This window comes from Elgaria multicarinata, chromosome 11, assembly GCF_023053635.1.
Source record: "Elgaria multicarinata webbii isolate HBS135686 ecotype San Diego chromosome 11, rElgMul1.1.pri, whole genome shotgun sequence".
Classification (NCBI taxonomy): Eukaryota; Metazoa; Chordata; class Lepidosauria; order Squamata; family Anguidae; genus Elgaria; species Elgaria multicarinata.
In genome coordinates this window covers 24374256-24394321 of record NC_086181.1, presented here as the reverse complement: position 1 = coordinate 24394321, position 20066 = coordinate 24374256, and the positions used below count along the sequence as shown (strand labels likewise).

Here is a 20066-nt window from a genome sequence, read left to right as displayed (position 1 = left end):
TTAGTAGTTTTTACGAATTAGTTGACCCTTGATGTTCAACTCAGGTCTCAGAATAATTATATAGCATTTGGGGGAAAAGATACAACCCAGTAGTCCAGCACTAGAAGCCAAGATGGAGAAGATCTCCACAGCTACCATGTATTTTCCCTTAGTGCTTAAGTAAGCAGGAACAAAGGACAACCAAACGCTGCAAAACACCAACATGCTGAAAGTGATGAACTTGGCTTCATTAAAAGTGCTGGGCAATTTTCTGGCAAAGAAAGCCACAATGAAGCTAACAATAGCCAGAAATCCCAGGTAGCCCAGAACACAATAAAACATCATAAACGACCCTTCATTGCATTCCAGTATGATTTCTTCAGCCAGAGAGTGCATGTCAAGATCTGGAAAAGGAGGAGCAGTACATAGCCAGAGAGCACAAATACTGGCTTGAATAAAGGAACAAGCAAGAAGGATAGAGTTGGCCAGCTGTTTGCCCACCCAATTCCTCATCCTGGACCCTGGCTTGGTGGCCATGAAAGCCAGAACCACAGTGATGGTTTTTGCCAGGATGCATGAAACAGCCACTGAGAAGATGATGGCAAAAGCAGTTTGTCGTAAACAGCAGGTGACTCTTTGAGGCAAACCAATGAACAGCAAAGAGCAGAGGAAGCAGAGCAATAGTGAAATGAGCAGAGAATATGCGAGGTCCCGATTGTTGGCTTTGACGATGGGGGTGTTATTGTGCTTGATGAAAACTCCTACAACTGAAGCTGTGATCAGAGAAAAAGACAGAGGCAAAAATGATAAAATCATCCCTAGAGGTTCTGAGAAAGAGAGAAAGTTTTTAAGCTTGGGAAGGCATTGATCTCGGTTCTTATTTGGATACTGACCTTCTTGGCATTTGAAACAGTCATCCAAATCTGAAAAGAATGGAACAGGTGATGCGTTAATTCTTCAATTGTGCCACCAATGTTCTTTTGAGATTAATCCATCTTTCTCCAATGGTTCATCTCCAAAGTCTGGTGTAAGACTCCTAGGGCCTTCCTAGACGAGGCCTTAGTGCGCATTCTGACCCGGCTTCCCTGCTGTGCGTCCAGATGACGCACAGGGGAATCCGGAGACAGGCCGCGCTGAGGCCTGGTCTTATGCGGCATAAGCGAAGTCGCTTATGGCGCGCCTTTTCCCCAGCTCCGGCCTCAGGCCGGGGCTGGGGGAAGTGTGGAGAGTTCCGCGGCTCCTCGCTTAGGAGCCGCGAAAAGCCGCGGACCGGGCACAGCGTGGACCGGGCACATTGGCGGGGGGGCGAAGGATCACAGAGTGGGTGGCAGGGTGGGTGGCACAGGGGGAGGGCGGGTGCGATCGCGCCGCGCGCCGCCTGGGCAATGCCGCCCCATGCCAGGCATTGCCCGGGCTCGGGCGGCGCACAGCGCAATCGCACCCGGCCTCCCCCCGTGCCACCCACCCTGCCACCCACCCTGTGATCCTTCGCCCCCCCCCCCCCCCCCCGTAAAAAAAACCAAAAAAACCCACTTACCTTGTCCGCCGTCTTCGGGCCGCACCCGGCCCCTTTAAAATAATAAAAAAAATGGCGGACGCCGGCAGGGACGCGACGTCGCTACGCGTCCGCCGTCTGGTAGCCTGGGGGAGGCGCGCCAACGTCAGTGCGCCTCGGCCCCGCCTCCCTGCCGGCATAAGCCGGCAGGTCTAGCAAGGGCCCTAGACTACTTTTATTTGAAACGTTGCTATAGTCTAAATACAGAAAATTGTGATGGAAGAACACAAACTTTTGGAAAGGTGATGTAGTGGCTGCCATATTTCATTATTCAGCTATAAATGGTGGACATCTCCCTACCACCGCCATGGTTGGAAGGTGTGTGGAAATGTCTATATAAGTACATGAGCCATAAATATGTATGCCCACATACACAGTTTGCTAAACAGTCAATGTCTGGATAGCTTTTCTTTTTTGAGTAGAGGATGTATCTGCTAAGCAGAAGAGCCATTTCGTTACCAAGGCCTTCCCTGAGTGAGTGTGCCTGCCCAGTGTCATGCTTTGTAAATCTGTTTGTTTGTAATTATGTACTGTAGTGGTTTTAATGCTTAATGTTTTATATACATGTTTTGCAACTCTCATGTATTTTAATTGTATTTTAATGCATGATGTAGAGCCTTTTTAAATGAGACATTTATTGTGCGCTTGTGATTCTTCACTCATGTACTTTGCAGATATTTTATATGACATTGTCATCATTCAGGGCCTCTCCTGTGCTTTGCAACCATGTGTGTGTGTGTGTGTGTTCTTCCATAATGAGGAAAATCTGGTATTTCTTTGAATGTTGGAATGAAACTATATCACAATGGAACATAGAGAAAGGCTGAGAAAGAAAACCCCCAGGGGAAAGCACGTGAAGAAATTGCTCTTAATCCAAAAATATACCAGAAGCTGAAGCCTCAATAACATAAGGGTTAAAAGCCTCATGTGGAAAAATATGGACAGTAGTATATAAATCACAATGAGGATGTTGTTGTCATTGATGATGAAGATGATGATGATCTAACAGTTGGACAATGTTGTCCTTTATCTGGAAGGAATGAAAACAATTCTGAAATTTGGTCAGTCCTAAAAGTGACTTGATAGGTCTTGTTCTTTTCACTTAATATCAGGATTGAATAGTCAAGAGGGTTGGTTTGGATATTTACTAGCACACCTTTGTAAATTCTTACCATCAGGAAATGATGGTAATGAAGAAAGAATCTGAAATTCTTCTTTTTTAAAAAAATAATGGTATTATATGTTTACGTGTCAGGGATCTGGCGCATTACTTTTTGGCATCATCATCATTTTTGAATACTCAACTGGTGCTAAAAGACTGTAATATATTAAACAGATTTGTTTGCAACTTTCCTACCCTTCTCATCTGAAATCTTTCCTTCTGGACATGGAACACAATCATAGCAACAAAACGGCTCCCCTTCCTTCTTTTTTCTACTGTAACCTGGATGGCAGTTGTCATTACACCATGCGATGGGCACCACCTGTCCATAAAGAGAGAGAAGAAATTGCATGGAACTTCTAATTGCAGGAAGTCACAGGGTTACAGTTTAGGAAGCTGTACATCAACTGTGTTTTAAAGCTCAATTTTCCCTCTCCCTCCTGTCAGTGTGAGAGTGACAAGAGATGGAGAAAGGAATGAATGCATTATGTTGTTACGCAGGTAAACCTTATATTGGCTAGGGTGACTGTATGAAAAGAAAGATAGGGCTCCTGTATCTTTGTCAATTGTGTAGAAAAGGGGATTTCAGCAGGTGTTATTTGTATGCATCCAGCATCTGGTGAGATTCCCTCTTCATCACAACAGTTATTGACTGCAGGAGCCCTGTCCTCTTTTGTATCTGGTCAATCTAGTATAGCTCCTGCAACTTTAACTGTTGGGATGAAGAGTGAATCTCATAAGGTGCTGCAATGAGCTCGCCAGAATGATTCACCTACAATGTACTCCAGCTGAAGACCTTTTTATTTTCTCAGCATTTTAACACTTAATTTAACTTAAATTTAAACTTTGCTGTTTTAATTCCATATTTTAACCTATATCAATTTTTGCTCTGTGGTTTTAATCCTGGTTATGCTTTTTATATTGTACTTTGTACTCATGTTTTTAAATTGTTGGTTGTTTTTATGCTTTTCATGGTTTTAATTTTTGTGAACCACCCAAAGAGCTTTGGCTATTGGATGGTATAAAAATGTAATAAATAAATAAATAAATACAAATTACACCTGCTGAAATTACCTTTTCTATGCAACCGTAAAAAATACAAGACCCCTGTCCTCCTTTTCATATGGTCACCCTAATATTGGCTCTGTTCAGAAGACCCTTTACACCTTGTCTTCTGAAAAGGGCCATTGTCTTTTTCCCTTTTTTCAGACTTTTATCAATAAACCCTAGTTCATTCATTTAGTTCATCTTGCATTGTGGTTTCATATAGAACAGGGTGGGGAACATGTGGCCCTATAGATGTTGTTAGGCTCAAATTCCCATTGTTCCTGATCACTGACAATGCTGGCTGGGGCTAAGGGGAGTCCAATAGTATCTGGAGAGCCACACACTTTCCAACCCTGGTGTAGAAGATCTCTACCAACCTCCATCCAAAAGGGAGCGCTGTGCCCATTGGGCTGGGGGGGGGAATCACAGGGGGAGGGCGATCGGGGCCAGGTGGGGAATAGTGGGGGGTTATATGGGGGCCAGGCGGGGAAGAGCAAACCCGGTGGGAGAGATGGGGGAAGAGTGGAGCCAGGGGACATTGAGGGGAATCGCGGCCCAGGGGCGATGGGGGGATCAGAGATTTCCCATGGGCGGGCGGGGGGAGAGATCAGGGTAAGGGGGGAAAGAGCGGAGCCAGCGGGAGAGATGGGGGAAAGAGCAGAGCCAGGGTGGGGAGATTGCAGGCGGGGGGGAGGGAGATCACGGCTGGTTGGGGGGGAGACTGAGGGCAGGCGGGGAGCGGGGAAAACTTTAAAAAAAACCAAAAAAAACCCAACACCACTTACCTGAGCGTTCCTGCGCTCCAGTACCTTTAAAACATTAAAAAAAAAATGGTGGATGCAGAGGGGCTTCCTTAACCCCGTCGCATCTGACGTCTAGCTAGGAGTGACAGTACGCACTAGCTGCAGCGCAAGCTGGCCCCTCCACACGCCCAGATTCACAGGTAGGTCTAGCAAAGCTCCAAGTGTAAGAGACTAAAACCCTCAATGTTACCAGGTCATGCTCAACTAAGTCAGCAGCAGAGGCCTCCAGTATAGGAGTGGCCACCATTAACGCAGCGAACGGAACTACACAATTTCCCCAAGGCTGGGAAAATGTGTATTTTCTCCATTCACTCTAATGCCAGAGTAGAGGGAGAAAATGTGCAAATTCCACAGCCTCTCCCTCACCCTGCACCGATGGGAGCCTTAAAAACCGCCATTAGCGTGGAGGGAGGGGTATGCAATTTACTCAGCTTTCAGGAAATCACATTCCCCATCACCATGCAATCGTGGCCTTAAAGGTCCTCTTAAAACCTTGCATTAAGAGGGCCTTTAAGGCCCATATTGGCATGGGATGTGGGGAAAGGCAAAGTGTAATTTACAGGTCCTCTGGAAACTGCACAATTCCCCCAGCCAGAGGCCCCAGAAACAGTGCTTCACTGAGCGCTCATCCAGCCTGGTTCCTCAGAATAGGGTTGGACAAGCAGGCATCAAGGAATTTGCAGGGCAAATTCCACGAGGTCTCCAGCAGCTATACGCAAGGTATGTTGCTACTAAAGAAGAGTCAGGATAATACAGCTCTGTATTTTCTTTTCTTGGTGTTTAATGAGATGGTGAAGCTATTTCACAATTGCCGATGCAATGCAACAAGGTGCCTTGGTTGAAGGCAAAACTTTAACTTACCTTTTACTTATGTTGACAAAGAAGCCCTAAGTTCATTGTGAGTGCTACATTAAGGAATACCTCTAATAGGATGTGTGGGAGAATCTAGGGTTAATACTAGAACACTTTCCCATTAAGTTTCACATATTGCAATCTATAATTCAGTCCCACCTGATTAAATGTTCTGTGCCATGATATGGCCTCCTCGTTAAGGGTGAACTTTTGGTCTGGAAAAATACTGCCTACTTTCATTCTCAAGAAGGACTGGTTCGCAAAAGTAACCCAGTTTATAATATCAAATCCATCAGCTAGTTCACCATTCTCATCAAATGTCACCAAGTCGCCCACTGTGTTGTTGAATGAGATGCTCATCAGGAAAGGGTGAAGCTAGATTGAAGAGGAGAAGCTAGCATGTTAGTATTAAATAGTATTAAAATAGTCAACAGTAGGTTGCTGTTTTGTAAATCATATGGAATGCTTACTTGGACTAGATCTACACTACTGCTTTATAGCAGTATTATAACGGCGCTGGTGTCTGCTACATTGTGCAGTCTATATACCACTTTCATAGTTTTATTTCCTGCATTTTATTCCACATTATCCAAAACACTGCAACAAATGGGACTGTGTGACCTATGAGGTATAAATGTGCAAGAGGGACCTACTGCCTAATCGGTGCAGGAGGAGCAGCGAGCCCATGCTACAAGTAGCACAGGCTGTCGCGCCTTGCTAGACGTGGACGCGACAGGGGAAAGCAAAGCCCCATTGCGTCTGCCATTTTTTTATTTTTTAAAAAGGGCCAGACTCAGGAATGCTCCTGCTTAGGTAAGAATCAGCTGCGTCCTTGGCGCTGCCCACCTGCCCGCCGGCCTCCTGTTGCCGGCGAAAGAGCCACCCAGGCCCACCCAGGTCGGAGAGCTCGGCAGAAGAAGCCGGCGGTGGCTTCTTCCACCGAGCTCTATGACCCGGGTGGCTCTTTTGCCGGCAACAGGAGGCCGGCGGGCAGGTGGGCGGCGCCAAGGACGCAGCTGATTCCCCAGCGAAGCCGCCGGGCCCAGCAACTCTTCACCCCGTCCCCGTGAGGGGCAATGCGGGGCCGCCTCCTCCTCCTCTTCTTGGAACGCTTAAGGTACTGTCAACATCATCGATTTCTGGGCGCACTGCATGTGCACTCCAGGTGCCCCGAAGACTCTGTGTAGACAGGCCCCTGCTGGGGCTGCCTCAGCCTACACTTCTTGCCCATGAAGTGCTCCATCAGGAGCCTGTACTGAAGGGTCAGGGCCAGCCCACCTACTTGCCCCCCTTTGTTGGGCCTATTTCTTGGCATGCACAGAGTGCTTCATCTTTGTCCCTCCCTCTTAAGGGTGAAGGCTGCACGTGCACTTCCCCAGTTTCTGAGAAAAAAGGGATATCAGGATGGGGTGCCTTTGACATGTCCAGAGATCAGCCTCTAAAAGTCACACTGTTGTATCTAGTTACAATTTAAAAACCTAACATGGCAGGAGGAAGAAGGCACCACAAATGGATGCAGTCCATTTACATGGGTTGTTTCCTTTTATGTGGAGTTAGGTTGACAATTTGAGACTCATCTTATGAATCACAATGGCTGCCAGATGCCAGTAAGTCTGGCCTACTGCCCAAGGCATGCTGGGAGTTGTAGGCATAAACCTAGGTTTTTATTAACCTGTACATTGTACAGCCAGACCTATCACCTTGTTAAATTTCAAGTTTCTAACTCATATGGAAGTGGATAAACATTTCTGGGCATACATGACAAACACATAATTTCCACTTTATAGGTAGAGATTGTGTGCAGATTTGGAACTGATGATATACACTGTGAAGTCAGTACTAACAAATATGAAATTAGCCATGCTTTGTGCAACATTACCTGCCAGGGTTGCAGATCTTCAAATCCATGTTTGCCCACAGTTGCTCTGAGCTTGGGCTTGGATGATAACAACTTGTGCAAAGCATGTGCTATTGCTTGAACTGCATTGTAGATGCTGTAGCTTTGACCTGTCATGCTCATTTCAAAAAGAGCCCCAGGGAGACTTTCTAGCTTCTCTTGTCCACTGCATTTATCATTGTTCCCGATGCTCTCATTAGAATTGGTAAATGAGCAGCCAAATGCCTCTTCCCAGAAGATCTTGAAAAAATCACTGCCTTTTCCTGGACTAGGATGTAGCATCTGAAGGAATTTTGGAAACTCCGGGACTTCGTTTGAGTGAATGGCAAATGACAACGTACCATACAGGTGCTGTACATCAAAATATTGTTGTATCATTTCTGAAGAGAATTGCCACTGGGCTGTCATAACCCACACTTTCCCAAAAGAGACCTCTGTATTATCTTCAAATACTGAATGGAAGTGCATAAGCCACTTCAACCATTCCGTGGTCTGAAGCTCTGCATTTACAACAAATACTTTAATTTTGGAGTTGGTGAGAGAAATAGCCTTGGCTCTGATAGCTTCTATTATCTGCACTATCTCTACAACTTGCGATAGGGCTGGTGTTCTTTCACTGAGCGCAGTACAAATTCCATGCTGGGAAAGCAATGGTGTTAAGGTCTCCACAAAACTTTCTCCATTGCCATCATCAGAGACAATGATCCCGACCCATGTCCACTGAAAATGTTGAAGTAGTTGGACAATGCCTTTGAACTGGTAGTCTTCGTTGGGAACCACCCGATAGAAAGAAGGGAGTTGCGTTCTAATATTTCTTGCTGAAGATAATATACAGTAGGCAATCTAAGAATAAATAAATACATTTCTTTCAGAACAAATTTAATGATTTATCTCAAATATCTGCTGAGATGGAAAAGCTTGACATAGATGTATGGTTCAACAATTTTCTAGGTGGTGATTGTGTTGGTTGCATTGATTTATTGCATGTATGCTTTTCTTCTTTCATACACTTTGTCATGGTGTACATTTGGGAGGAACTCACTGAGTTCAAGGAGCCCCAGTGAAGAAGCATCTCAGGGATCATCTACACCAAGCAGGATATTGGTATGAAAGTGGTATGAAAATGGTATATAATAGGCAAGAGCCACACTATTGCTTTATAGTGGTATTGAAGTGTGCTGCCAACTGTTGGGGCCCATTGACACATACCATATACCGCTTTCATACGACTTTCTTAAACCTTAGCTAGACCAGGCTTTATCATGGGGCAAACCCTGGGATCGTCCCTGTGCATCCACATGACGCACAGGAGATCCCAGGATCAGGGAGGGATCTATGATTCAATTATACATTTTGGAAAAATTTAAAGAATTTTCTAGGTGGTGACTATGTTGGATGCATTGTTTCATTGCATGGAACTCTGCATGCTTCTCTTCTTTCAAACAAAGTGTTCTTTCATACACTTTGTCGTGGTGTGCATTTGGGGGGAACTCACTGAGTTCAAGGAGCCTCAGTGAAGAAGCATCTCAGTTTCTGGGACAAAGCAAGTTAAGCACTCGTTCAAAAAGTAGGTAAGTGCTATTTACTAAGTTATTTATTAAAATCTCTCAGGTAATCATTTAAAACACATTAATCATCAGCTGAAGCCAAAATGAAGGCTCAGAAAATGTAAATGTATTACAACCTCCTACATAGGTTGCAATGTAGGAAATTGTAATAGAGGATCAGAAAGATGGCTTTCTCTGAAATGCTATTTGTTCCAAGGGCAGAGTCAACTCAACAAGCAAAGTGGAGGTGTCTCAATGCATGCATGAAATGGTGGTGTAGAAAGCAATGGTTGGATTTGTTAGACACTGTGGAACATTTTGGGACATATTTCTTTTTGACTTCTTTATGAGCACATAGTTAAATAATTAGATGCATTACCACAAGATGAAGTTATGACCACCAATCTGAATGGCTTTAAAAGAGGTTTAGACAAATTTATGGGTGAGAAGGTTCCAACGGCTACTAGTTCAGATGGCTCTTTGCTTCCTTTAGTATCAGGGGTGGTATGCCTATGCACACCAGTTGCTGGGGAACATGAATGGGAGGGTGCTATTGCACACATGTCTTATTTGTGGGCTTCTCACTGGCAGCTGGTTGTCCACTGTGTGAACAGGATGCCAGACTAGATGAACCTTTGATTTGATCAGTCACAGCACTTCTTCTGTTCTAGTATTCTTATGGAGTCAAAGTGCTACTCTAATGAACACTTCTTGGCTTTTTGTCAGGGGTGGATAATATCTGTAAATTTCATACCAAGGCCAGATCTACAACAAGCAGGATATGACACTTTTAAAACGATTTGAAAACTGAATATGGAGTGTGTCCTGTGCCCCAACAGTTGTCACTACCATTATAAACCATTTTAAAGCAGTAGTGGAGACCCTGCCCAAGTGTCAGAAATTCAGAACATGTTTATTTTCTTCCAGCCTGTAGATTCATTTTACCTGTGGAATCTTGTAGGTGGCTAAGATTGTAGCCATGTGAAAGGAGATTTCAGAGTCAAGTCCTCCAATGATGGCTATCATATTCTTTTTTGTGTCGCATTTGAAGTTGGGAACAATCTTTTCCCAGGTAGAGAGAAGTTGCAGAATGTTCTGATGGGTCATCCTTGCATTCCTATAACTGTCATAGATGTGGAACCCCAGGCTCACATTTGGTAAGATATTGGGGTTCTCATTGATCTGCTTCAGAGCAAATTCCAAGGTCAGGACATGCTGGTAGTTCTTTGGTGTTTGACTAAAAGAATTACATTACATATAAGACAGATATGCAACTCTTCCTAAAGCTTGCATGAGAGAGTATGCTACAGTCAGCTACATTATAGGTACACCAATTTTCAAGACATAAATAAATATATTTGGAATGCAATAGAAAACAAAAGCGCAAACTACTGATAAATAATATAGGGTACTGCCATCTTTCCTAGGTTTTGTGCATATGGATATGATTGATATCTAGGCTATTGTTCTTCCAAAGTTTATTTAGTAGACCCTAATAGGTAAGGAATGTCAAATATATGCCAGTTCTGTTTCAGCCAAAGTTAAAAACATGCTAATCCTGCTGGTTACAATTTGTGTATCTCTTTCCCATTGAAATCAATAGTTTTAAAGAATGCTTAGCTTAGGATGGATCATGTGCATCTTGAACTATATATGGGAGGAAGCAATAGTCCCTACGGCTAAAATAGAGACTCAGAGATGTATATAATAAGAATAAGAATAGGAAAAAAGTAAATGCACACTGTTTTCTGAATATGCAGGTGCTATATATATTTGATATATTTGTATTTCCTGCTTTTCTGCATCTTCTGATGATAAAAAATGGTATCCTTACGTAATGTGACCCTCAATCATTGATCTTGGGAATGTATCGAAAGATTCCATATGAAGTATATAACCAAACTGAGTTGTAATTGCTCCAATTTGTAGATCTTCCATTTGATAATACTTGTGTGGGAGCTGGAAGGGATCAGTCATGGTGCACAGAAGCGAGTGTGCCTTGCACTGACTTGGTGGCATCTGCAGCCATAGAAAGAGCAGCAGCAAAAAAAATAGCCCTGCCATCTGTGGCAAATTTCAATTCAGAAGATGCAGTCTCTGCCCATCATCCACCACCAACTTTGATGCAACACTCTTTCTTTGGTTAATCAAGAATCTTTGGATAACAAAACAACTACCAAAGATACAGCTTTTCCTACATCTCCTCAGTTTTTAATAACATACAGCTTTGTTATATAACCTTTCTGACGGCCTTACTGATTGCAGCCCTAGAATACCCTCTTTGGGGTTTGGGGGAGATGGAAGATAAATCCTAGCAACTTGAAGAAATTACAGAGTTCATGGTCATATCCCTAGAGCATTGTGTTTAGCAAGACAACTGTTTCAGCAGAAGAGCAAAAGAAAACATGTTTGTCATAACACATTGTAACAGCAGAAACATATGAATGCTTACTTGCGAAGACGTCCCACTATGCTCCATGGGGCTAAGTTACAGCAAGATAAGTGTGCATAGGATTGCAGTCTTAATGGAGATAATATTGGCTCAATATGATCTTTGCCTTATGGGAAAGGATCAGAGAACCGTATGGGTTCCTCATGGATCTAGTCTTGTTCCTTGTTCCAAAGTTCCAGCTAACATAAGAGAAGCTTGCTTGTCTCTTTATGTGAGCATATTGGAAGGAAATGAACCAAGGGCTAGTATATTGTGATAGAGAACATAGCAGTATATAAAACAGGAAGTCCACTATTCAATTCTTTAAGATGGATAGTATGTTACTCTGGCCTCATCTACACCAAGCAGGATATTGCATTGTGAAAGTAGTACGAAAGTGTTATATAAAAGGCAGGAGCCACACTACTGCTTTACAGTGGTATTGAACTGCACTGACAACTGTTGGAGCCCATTTGAACATACCATATACTGTTTTCATACCACTTTCATAGTGTTGTATCCTGCTTGGTGTGGCTCCTGCCTTTTATATACCTCTTTCATAGTGCAATATCCTGTGTGTTGTAGATGAGGCCTAAGTGCAGCAATTCTCCCTCTCAGGAATCTGTGTGAAAAAGAGATGAGAGGGGCATAGCAACAACTAGGTTACACACTTTCATTTTCTATTATGACCAGTGAGAGGAAGCCAGCTTGTCTTTAAGACCAATACCCACCTTACTATACGTGCTACAAGGTAGCTTAGCATCTTCCAGATAGGATTGTGCACATGCACCCAAAATTGGTGTGTGTGGATTGGGGAAGAGGGAATAAAGAAATAAACAACATACATTGTAAAGGAAAACAACATTCTTTGTTTTGTTTATAGTTTAAAATATGTATTACTCTTTCCAAAGTCTTACAATTGCATGTCACATCATGGAATTAATCACATATAAAAATTGCTGCACTTCTGAAAATAATATATATATATATAATTATTATTAGGTGACCAACTGTCAGGATTTCCCTGGATTTGTCTGGGTTTTTGTTCTGTCCTGTTGTCAGGTGGGATTTTTGGGACTTTTCTATAATGTCCAGAAATGACATGTTTCCCCCTTTAAGGCTTCCATTAGCATGGCAGTGGGAATGACACACTCTGGAAGGATGTCATTCCCCCCACCCCCACTACTCTAATAGTGGCCTTAAAAGGGCAAGTGTGTCATTCCCAGACATTATAGAAAAGGACCTGATAGGAGCAGTGTGGTAGGAATGTCATTCTTTCCCCTCCTCCTCTCCAATCAGGACCTTTAAGGTCCCAGTTGGAGCTTAGGAGGGGAAAGCACACTTTCTGGGACTTCCAGAAGATGTGTCATTCCCCCCTTTGCTAACTGCAGCCACAATTAGCATGGCGGTGGGGGGGGGGAATGACACACTTTATGGAGACCCTGGAAAGCGTGCTTTCCCACCCCCGCTCCACCACCCCTGCCCCACTGGGTGTCCTTCTTTTGGTTTCCCAAATATGATTACCCTAGAATTACTCACTCTGTCAACTTCATTACACTATCCCTGTGCCAAATGATCAGAACATCAGACTCAGGCAGAGTGTGAAGTAACAGACATTCCACATCATAGAAGGATCCCACCTGAGATATTTCAGTCTCAGAAGTTCTGAGAGGCTTGCTCAATGAGACTTGCTTAAATGAGCCAGTGAGCAAACATAACGAATATATCTGCAAATGTACACCCAATAAAGGAATGTGTGTGTGTGTGTGTGTGTGTGTGTGCGTGCACACACACACACACCATTCTGCCATGCCCGGCTTAGCCTGGGCATGGTGAAGCTTTTGTGGGCAGGGGAGAGGACGAGATGTGCCCGCCAACTATTGGCTGGGCTCATCATGGTGCCCCAGGGCTAGGAGGGGACTGTGGAGTCCATAAATGAAGACTCACCCCTCCTAGTGTCACCTCTGCTGTGCACTCCCTCCCTCCCTGTATGCAGTGTGGGCTTGCTGGTTGCTATTAGGGAGGCGAGTAGGAATTATTTATTTATTTATTTATTACATTTTTATACCACCCAATAGCCGAAGCTCTCTGGGCGGTTCACTCTTGTACTGAATTGTGCTTGAGGTTTTATCGCCTACTTCACACTGTAAGACAGCTTGGGAGTATTAAAATAGGTTAACTTGTTTATTCAGTTTGGTCACATTTCATTTTGGTCCCAGGTACGGACATCCAGAATGGGATTGGGAATTGGTGAGCACTCACAGACACTGTTCAGTGTGACTGATAAGATCCAGGGTCAGGGCCAGACTATTTTGCTTCCTAGGCAAGGTGAGCTACTTTCACCCCACCCCACCCAAAAAAAATCCTAACTTTGATTTTTAAGAACATATGTTTCCTGGAAAAAATAAGAAGCACAACACTTGAAACTGCTAAATTTATTTTAAAGTGCAAGAAATACATCATGCCAATTATAGCAAACAAATTGGAAAGGAACGCCTATGGGTCTAAAATGCATTATTTAATAGGAATATCACCTCCAAATCATCCCCCCCCCAACTCACACACATGCGCACACACACACTCAGCATCACTCACTCCAAACAAACACATGCATGAACACATGCATTCACTCAAAGACCCCATGCACCCCATTCACCCTAACATTCTCTCTCTCTCTCTCTCTCTCTCTCTCTCTCTCTCTCTCTCTTTTCTTCCGGGCACATTCCGGAAGTCCGAACGTGGAGCCACCCCACCCCCACCCCAGTGTCTCTGGCTTCGCTTCAGCTGGGCGGGTGTGGGGCGCCATCTCGCCCACCCAGGCCCAGCTGAATCCTCGGGCCGGGCTGGCTCACAGCAAACGTGCATGAGTGTTGTGCTGTGCCCGGCGCCCCTCTTAGCTTGGCGCTCTAGGCGGCCACCTGAGTGGCCTCTATGGTAGCACCGGCCATGATAAGATCTGAGTCCTCATCTACACCAAGTAGGATATTGCACTATGAAAGCAGTATATAAAAGGCAGGAGCCACACCAAGCAGGATATCGTGGTATGAAAGCTGGATATGTTATGTGTCGATGGGCTCCAACAGTTGTCAGGGCACTTCAATATCACTATTAAGCTGTAGTGTGGCTCCTGCCTTTTAAATACTACTTTCATACTGCAATATCCTGCTTGGTGTAGATGAGGCCTGAGGGGAGATAACACTTCCTTTTGGAGCCAACCCTACTCACCCACTCTGAGGGCCTTGCTAGACCTACCTGATAATCTGTGTGGGAGGAGGGGCCAGGCCGCGCTAGAAGTAGCACGGCCTGCAGGCCCCATCCACATGTAAGATGCAATGGGGCCGAGGGAAGCCCCTTGCGTCCTCCATTTTTTTCCTTAAAGGGCCATGTGTGCAGGAGTGCACCAACGGAACAGTAAGGTTTTTTTTAAAAAAATAAAGGGTTCCCCACTCCCCCTGCCCCTGATTCCCCCCCACAATGCCTGATGCTCCCCTGCCCGCTCGCTTGCCCATCCTCCCCCCACTCACCATGCCTGTCCCCATCCCCACTCACCATGCCCTTCCCCCGTCCGCCATGCCCATCCCCATTCTTCTTCCCCCCGTCTACCATGCCTTGTCCCCATCCACCATGCCCATCCCTGTTCTTCTCCCCCACGTCCACCATGCCCTGTCCCTGTCCGCCATGCCCTGTCCCCGTCCACCATGCCCGTCCCCACTCACCTCGCCCATCCCCCGTCCCCGCTCACCATGCCCGTCCCCCATCCCCACTCGCCATGCCCTGTCCCTGTCCACCATGCCTGTCCCTGTTGTTCTCCCCCATCTGCCATGCCCATCCCCGTCCCCGCTTGCCATGCCCTGTCCCCGTCCGCCATGCCTGTCCCCGTTCTTCTCCCCCCCGTTCGCCATGCCTGTCCCCGTCTGCCATGCCCATCCCCACTCGCCATGCCCGTCCCCCGTCTGCCATGCCCTGTCCCCGTCCGCCATGCCTGTCCCCGTTCTTCTCCCCCCATCTCTCCTGCCGGGTCTGCTCTTTCCCCCGGCCCCCATCTCCCCCCTGTGATTCCCCCCCCAGCCCGATGGGCACAGCGCTCCTATGGAATGCTGTGCCCAGTGCGTGGCTTCTCCCGGCTACTCGCAAGTAAGCTAGCAGCTGGGAAAAGCCACGGAAGTCGCTAGATCTTCTGCAGCCCCGGCCTAAGCCCAGGGCTGCGGAAAAGCCGGGCCATAAGCGGATCTGCTTATCCCAGGTCAAGGGAGGATTTAGCCTAGCGTGACCCCGGGATCCCCTGTGCATCATCTGGGTGCACAGTAGGGAGCCCAAGCCTCACACCAGGCTAACTCCTCATCTAGCAACGGCCTGAGACTTGCAGCCTGATTTGGGGATGACAAAGGAAGGTCTCCCTACGCCACAAGGGCCAGGCCCGTGGGAAGATGAATGGTGCAGCATCTCCCCTTGGGCCATGAATGGCTCGCCCAACTTGAGGGGCCTGTAACCAGGCCATACTGGATGCCCAAAAGGATTCCTACCTATTTGCAGATAGTTAATAATGTGGCACTGTTTAAACCCAGCTATTCTAGTCTCATATCGTTATTTTATTTATTTATTTATTTATTTATTAGATTTTTATACCGCCCAATAGCCGAAGCTCTCTGAGCGGTTCACAAAAATTAAAACCACAATAAAACACCCAACAGGTTAAAAACACAACTACGAAATACAGTATAAAAAGCGCAACCAGGATAAAACCACACAGCAAAATTGATATAAGATTAAAATACAGAGTTAGAACAGTAAAATTTAAATTTAAGTTAAAATTAAGTGTTAAAATGCTGAGTGAATAAAAGGGTCTTCAGCTGGCGACGAAAGGAGTACAGTGTAGGCGCCAGGCGGACCTCTCTGGGGAGCTCGTTCCACAACCGGGGTGCCACAGAATATATATTATGCACCACAAATATATATAATGGAGTGGTGGTGGTCATTTTACTGCAGTCTGTAAAGGCTTTTGGAAAGAATGATAAACACTAAGCTTTTGTTTTAAATTTTATTCAAAGGTTCATATTCTTAATATTTTGAAACCTTTAAAAAATAATGTGCTCTGCACTGATGATCCCATTCCTGTAAGGGGGACTTTACCTCGCAAACATAGAATTGCAGGTACTACCAGTTTCACTTTCTAAGCCTTCTGCAAAAGTCACAGTTGAGTAGTAGCTAACATCAGGCAGGGAGGTCTGAAGCTAACTTGGGGTGGGGGGTAGAGACTTCCAAGGGTAATCACAAAATATTAATGGAATTAAGAAACAAACAAGGAAACAAAATATAACTAAATTTGTTCAAAGTTTTCTCCATTAATTTTTGATTGACCTACAAAAAGCCTGCATGCATTATTATTTTTATTTTAGAAAATTTTATAAATCAAAGAGGTTATAATTAAGTAAAAGGCTTCTAATTTAATATTGAGATTTTGCACTTCACATGCTAACACATCACAGACACTCAAACAGAAAGAAAATATATTTTGGGTTATGGTAAAACAATGAGCAAAGTTGTTGCAAAATTAGTAACAGCCATTCATTTGTTTGAAAATAAAAGGAGAAAGTGACAACAGCACCTTAGTCACAAGTAGGCCTGTGCAGCCACCCCCCGATCCACCTCGGAGGCCAATCTGGAGCCCCTGAAGCAGCCACGATCTGCCTCTTGGCTGCCTCGAAAGTTACCCAACCCACCTGGTGCCTAAGCCAAGGTGAGATTTGGGCCCTCCGAGGCAACTCAGACTTTTCTGGCTGCCCAGAAAAAGCACCCACCACCACTACCAAGTCACCTTACCTGCTGCCTCCATCGCCGCCACCATCTTCTTCTAGCGGTTTCTGGTGCCACTGGCAGAAATGGTTGGAAGTAGGCCACATGATTTTAAGTTATCACGTGGCCTCTGCTGATTAGTACCTCTATGGCCACCATAGTTTGTGACCATAGAGGTACTAACTGTTTAGTACCACTATGGCCACAAACTACAGTAGTCATAGAGGTACTAACCACAGCAGAGGCCGCGCGATCTCTTAAAATCACACAGCCTACGCCCTTTCATTTATGGTGGTGGCACCAGAAGCCACCAGAACCAAGATGGTGGTGGTGACAATGACGGAGGCAGCAGGTAAGAAGACTGGTGGGGGGTGGGGCTGGCTCCGAAGAACTGAGGCGGCCTGAAGCTTCAGAACCAATTGGCTTCAGCTTCAGGAGACCTCGGCCTTTGCCTGAATCGCCTCAGATCAGTGATTTGGAAGTCCAAATCAACCCAATCTGCTTCTGATTCAGGGTTCAAGGATCCAAGGCGGTGCACAGCCCTAGTCACAAGGATAGCACATCTAATATTTGAATGAAAGAGCACTTTCTAGACTATTCAAAACTCTACTTCTTCACAAACTTCCATTATATCAAACAAGTTTATTCTGTTCACACATACTCAACCCACCCATTTGTTTCTAAATTAGATCATTTGTAGTTCTTTCTTTGGTCCACGTATATAAAGAAGCTAGATGTAAGTTTAAAAATATATAGCCTCCATACGAGGTAGGTGTTTTATACCGAAGATCTTTTTCTGTTATAGAACTGTCAAAGAATTTAGCCCAGAAATATGGGTTTGCCCTTGTTTCTTCAACCAATATTCCTCCCTTAGGACTGTGGCGTTACCCCCCAATTGAGTTTCTTGTATATGCCTAGATAAGTATGTCTGGTAAGTATGGAATGTTAGAACTGAGTGGGTGTTGTTTATTATGTAAAAGGAGTGGGGAAAGGAGTATACAAGTAGAGTGTTCAGAGTTTGTGTGGGGGGGTAAATTTGAGGAGTGAGTGAGTGAGAGTTGTTCATTGAGGTGTTTGAATTCTAGGGACTTGGGATTGTTGTGAAGACAGTGAGGTGTTTGGTGTGTGTAGAGTTTAGATTAGGCAGGATTGAAAGTATTATATTTTTATTTAAACCTTTTAAATAACAATAAATTTAGGATTATTTTCTTAGCTACCAAATACCGCCTGTCAGCTTGGCATTATTTACCTGCCTTACAGTTATTAAACACCTATAGCAGATTATACCCACAGTATATTCAGAGTGATCCAATATTAAACCTGTTTCCCTCAAAGCTATGGGAAAGGTTTTATTTAACCCTCCCTCAGGTTTTCAAGTGGTGGCGCTTGGCCAGAGAAGGGTTTATGTGATGGGCCTAGTGTAGGGTCTGGTGATGTTACAAGGACCTTGACAGACTCACAATGAGTATTGGCTAAAAGTTGGACTAGTGATCACCAAAGGTGATTGCATAGTCTTAACTACCTTAATTTTTTTAAAAAAATCTACATACAAAAAGTGTATCAGTAACTTGGTGTTCTCATTAATTTTCCATTACCCTCAACTTCCAAATCACCTGTATTCACCCATCTATAAACCATTTTAGATAATGATCATATTTAAAAAGTTGTTCATTATAACTAAGTAAAAAGCTTCAGAACTTCCCTGTAATTGTTCTTATTTAGCTCATGCATTTCTAATGCTAATAGTTTAAACTAAAACTAGGAATATGCAAACTAGCAAAACTTTAGCCCTCTGAATTTCTCTGAATTCCAGCTCAAGGATTGTTCCGACTCATATCCATGTGCATCAGCAAGGTGGCATCATGGAGATGTTCTGCCATTGCTATCTGGGATTGCTTTCCTCTGTTCCTTGGAATACCATTGTGGTGGAGTGCTGAGGTTGTTGTGTGGCAGTGGTTTGCAATGGATGCTATGGAACTGTCAGTTGTAATGCCACATTGACTATATATATTTGAAATGTTTAGGATTTTTTCATAGCATAACCAAGATGGGTAAGAGTTACACTCTCAGTAACAAGCTTGAATCTGTTTACTTCTACCAGTTCATAATTGGAATGGAAAGAGGAGTCCCTTAGTAGGATCTTTGATTTTCTCCCAATGCAAAATAAAAAGGGAAAACAATTATATTCTTAAATTCATTTTCCAAGAACCTGATCTTTGCTGTTCAGACCAGGCCTCAACACAGTAATGTAGCATTTGGGGGGAAAGATAAATCCAAGCAACCCAGCACTAGAAGCTAAAATGGAGAAGATCTCCACAGCCACCATGTATTGCTTTCATCTGTTCCTTGGAGTACCATTGCGGTTGTGTTCTGTAGTTGTTGTGTGGCAGTGGATTGCTATGGGTGCTATGGAATTGTCTGTTGTGATGCTACATTGTCCGTATTTGAAACATTGTGGTGGTGGTGGTGGTGGTTCTTACAGCATAAACCAAGGTGGGTAAGAGTTATACTCTCAGTAACAATCTTGGATCTGTTTAATTCTACCAGATTATCTCTTAGAGACTCTTCTACTAGTATCCATGTTAGTTTATAAACTATGAATTTTATTTTGCAAGGATTTCAACACTAAAATGTCATCCATCTTTAACACCATTAGCTAAAATATCACTTCCTATGAAATTTCCCAACCAGTCATTCTTAAGATGAATGAATCATAAAGCATACTATTTCACAAGCTTCAATAAACTGGAAAGTTAAGAGAGTACTGAATGTGAAAGAGCAATAATTGGAATGGAAAGAGGAGTTTCTTAGGTCGTTGCTAGACCACGGGTTAGGCCGGGCTGACAGCTGGGCTCGCTCCTGTGCATCCAGATGATGCACAGGGGATCCCAGGGTCAGGCACAGGTCAACCTTCCCTTGCCCCGCAGTAACAGGCTCCGCTTGTAGCCCTGTATTTCCACAGTCCCGGGTTGAGGCTGGGACCACGGAAGGTCTAGCATG

General features: G+C 44.4%; 1 protein-coding gene across 1 annotated transcript; it reads right to left on the bottom strand.

The window, feature by feature from the left end:
* LOC134405517 (vomeronasal type-2 receptor 26-like) lies at nt 1-17173 on the bottom strand. Its single transcript, XM_063136763.1, has 6 exons — nt 17094-17173; nt 9788-10079; nt 7278-8138; nt 5558-5773; nt 2892-3018; nt 1-902 (listed from the first exon to the last, which is right to left on the bottom strand). Exons 1-6 carry the CDS (start codon nt 17171-17173, stop codon nt 1-3), a joined length of 2478 nt encoding a protein of 825 aa, XP_062992833.1.
* Between the last annotated feature and the right edge of the window lie 2893 nt (nt 17174-20066).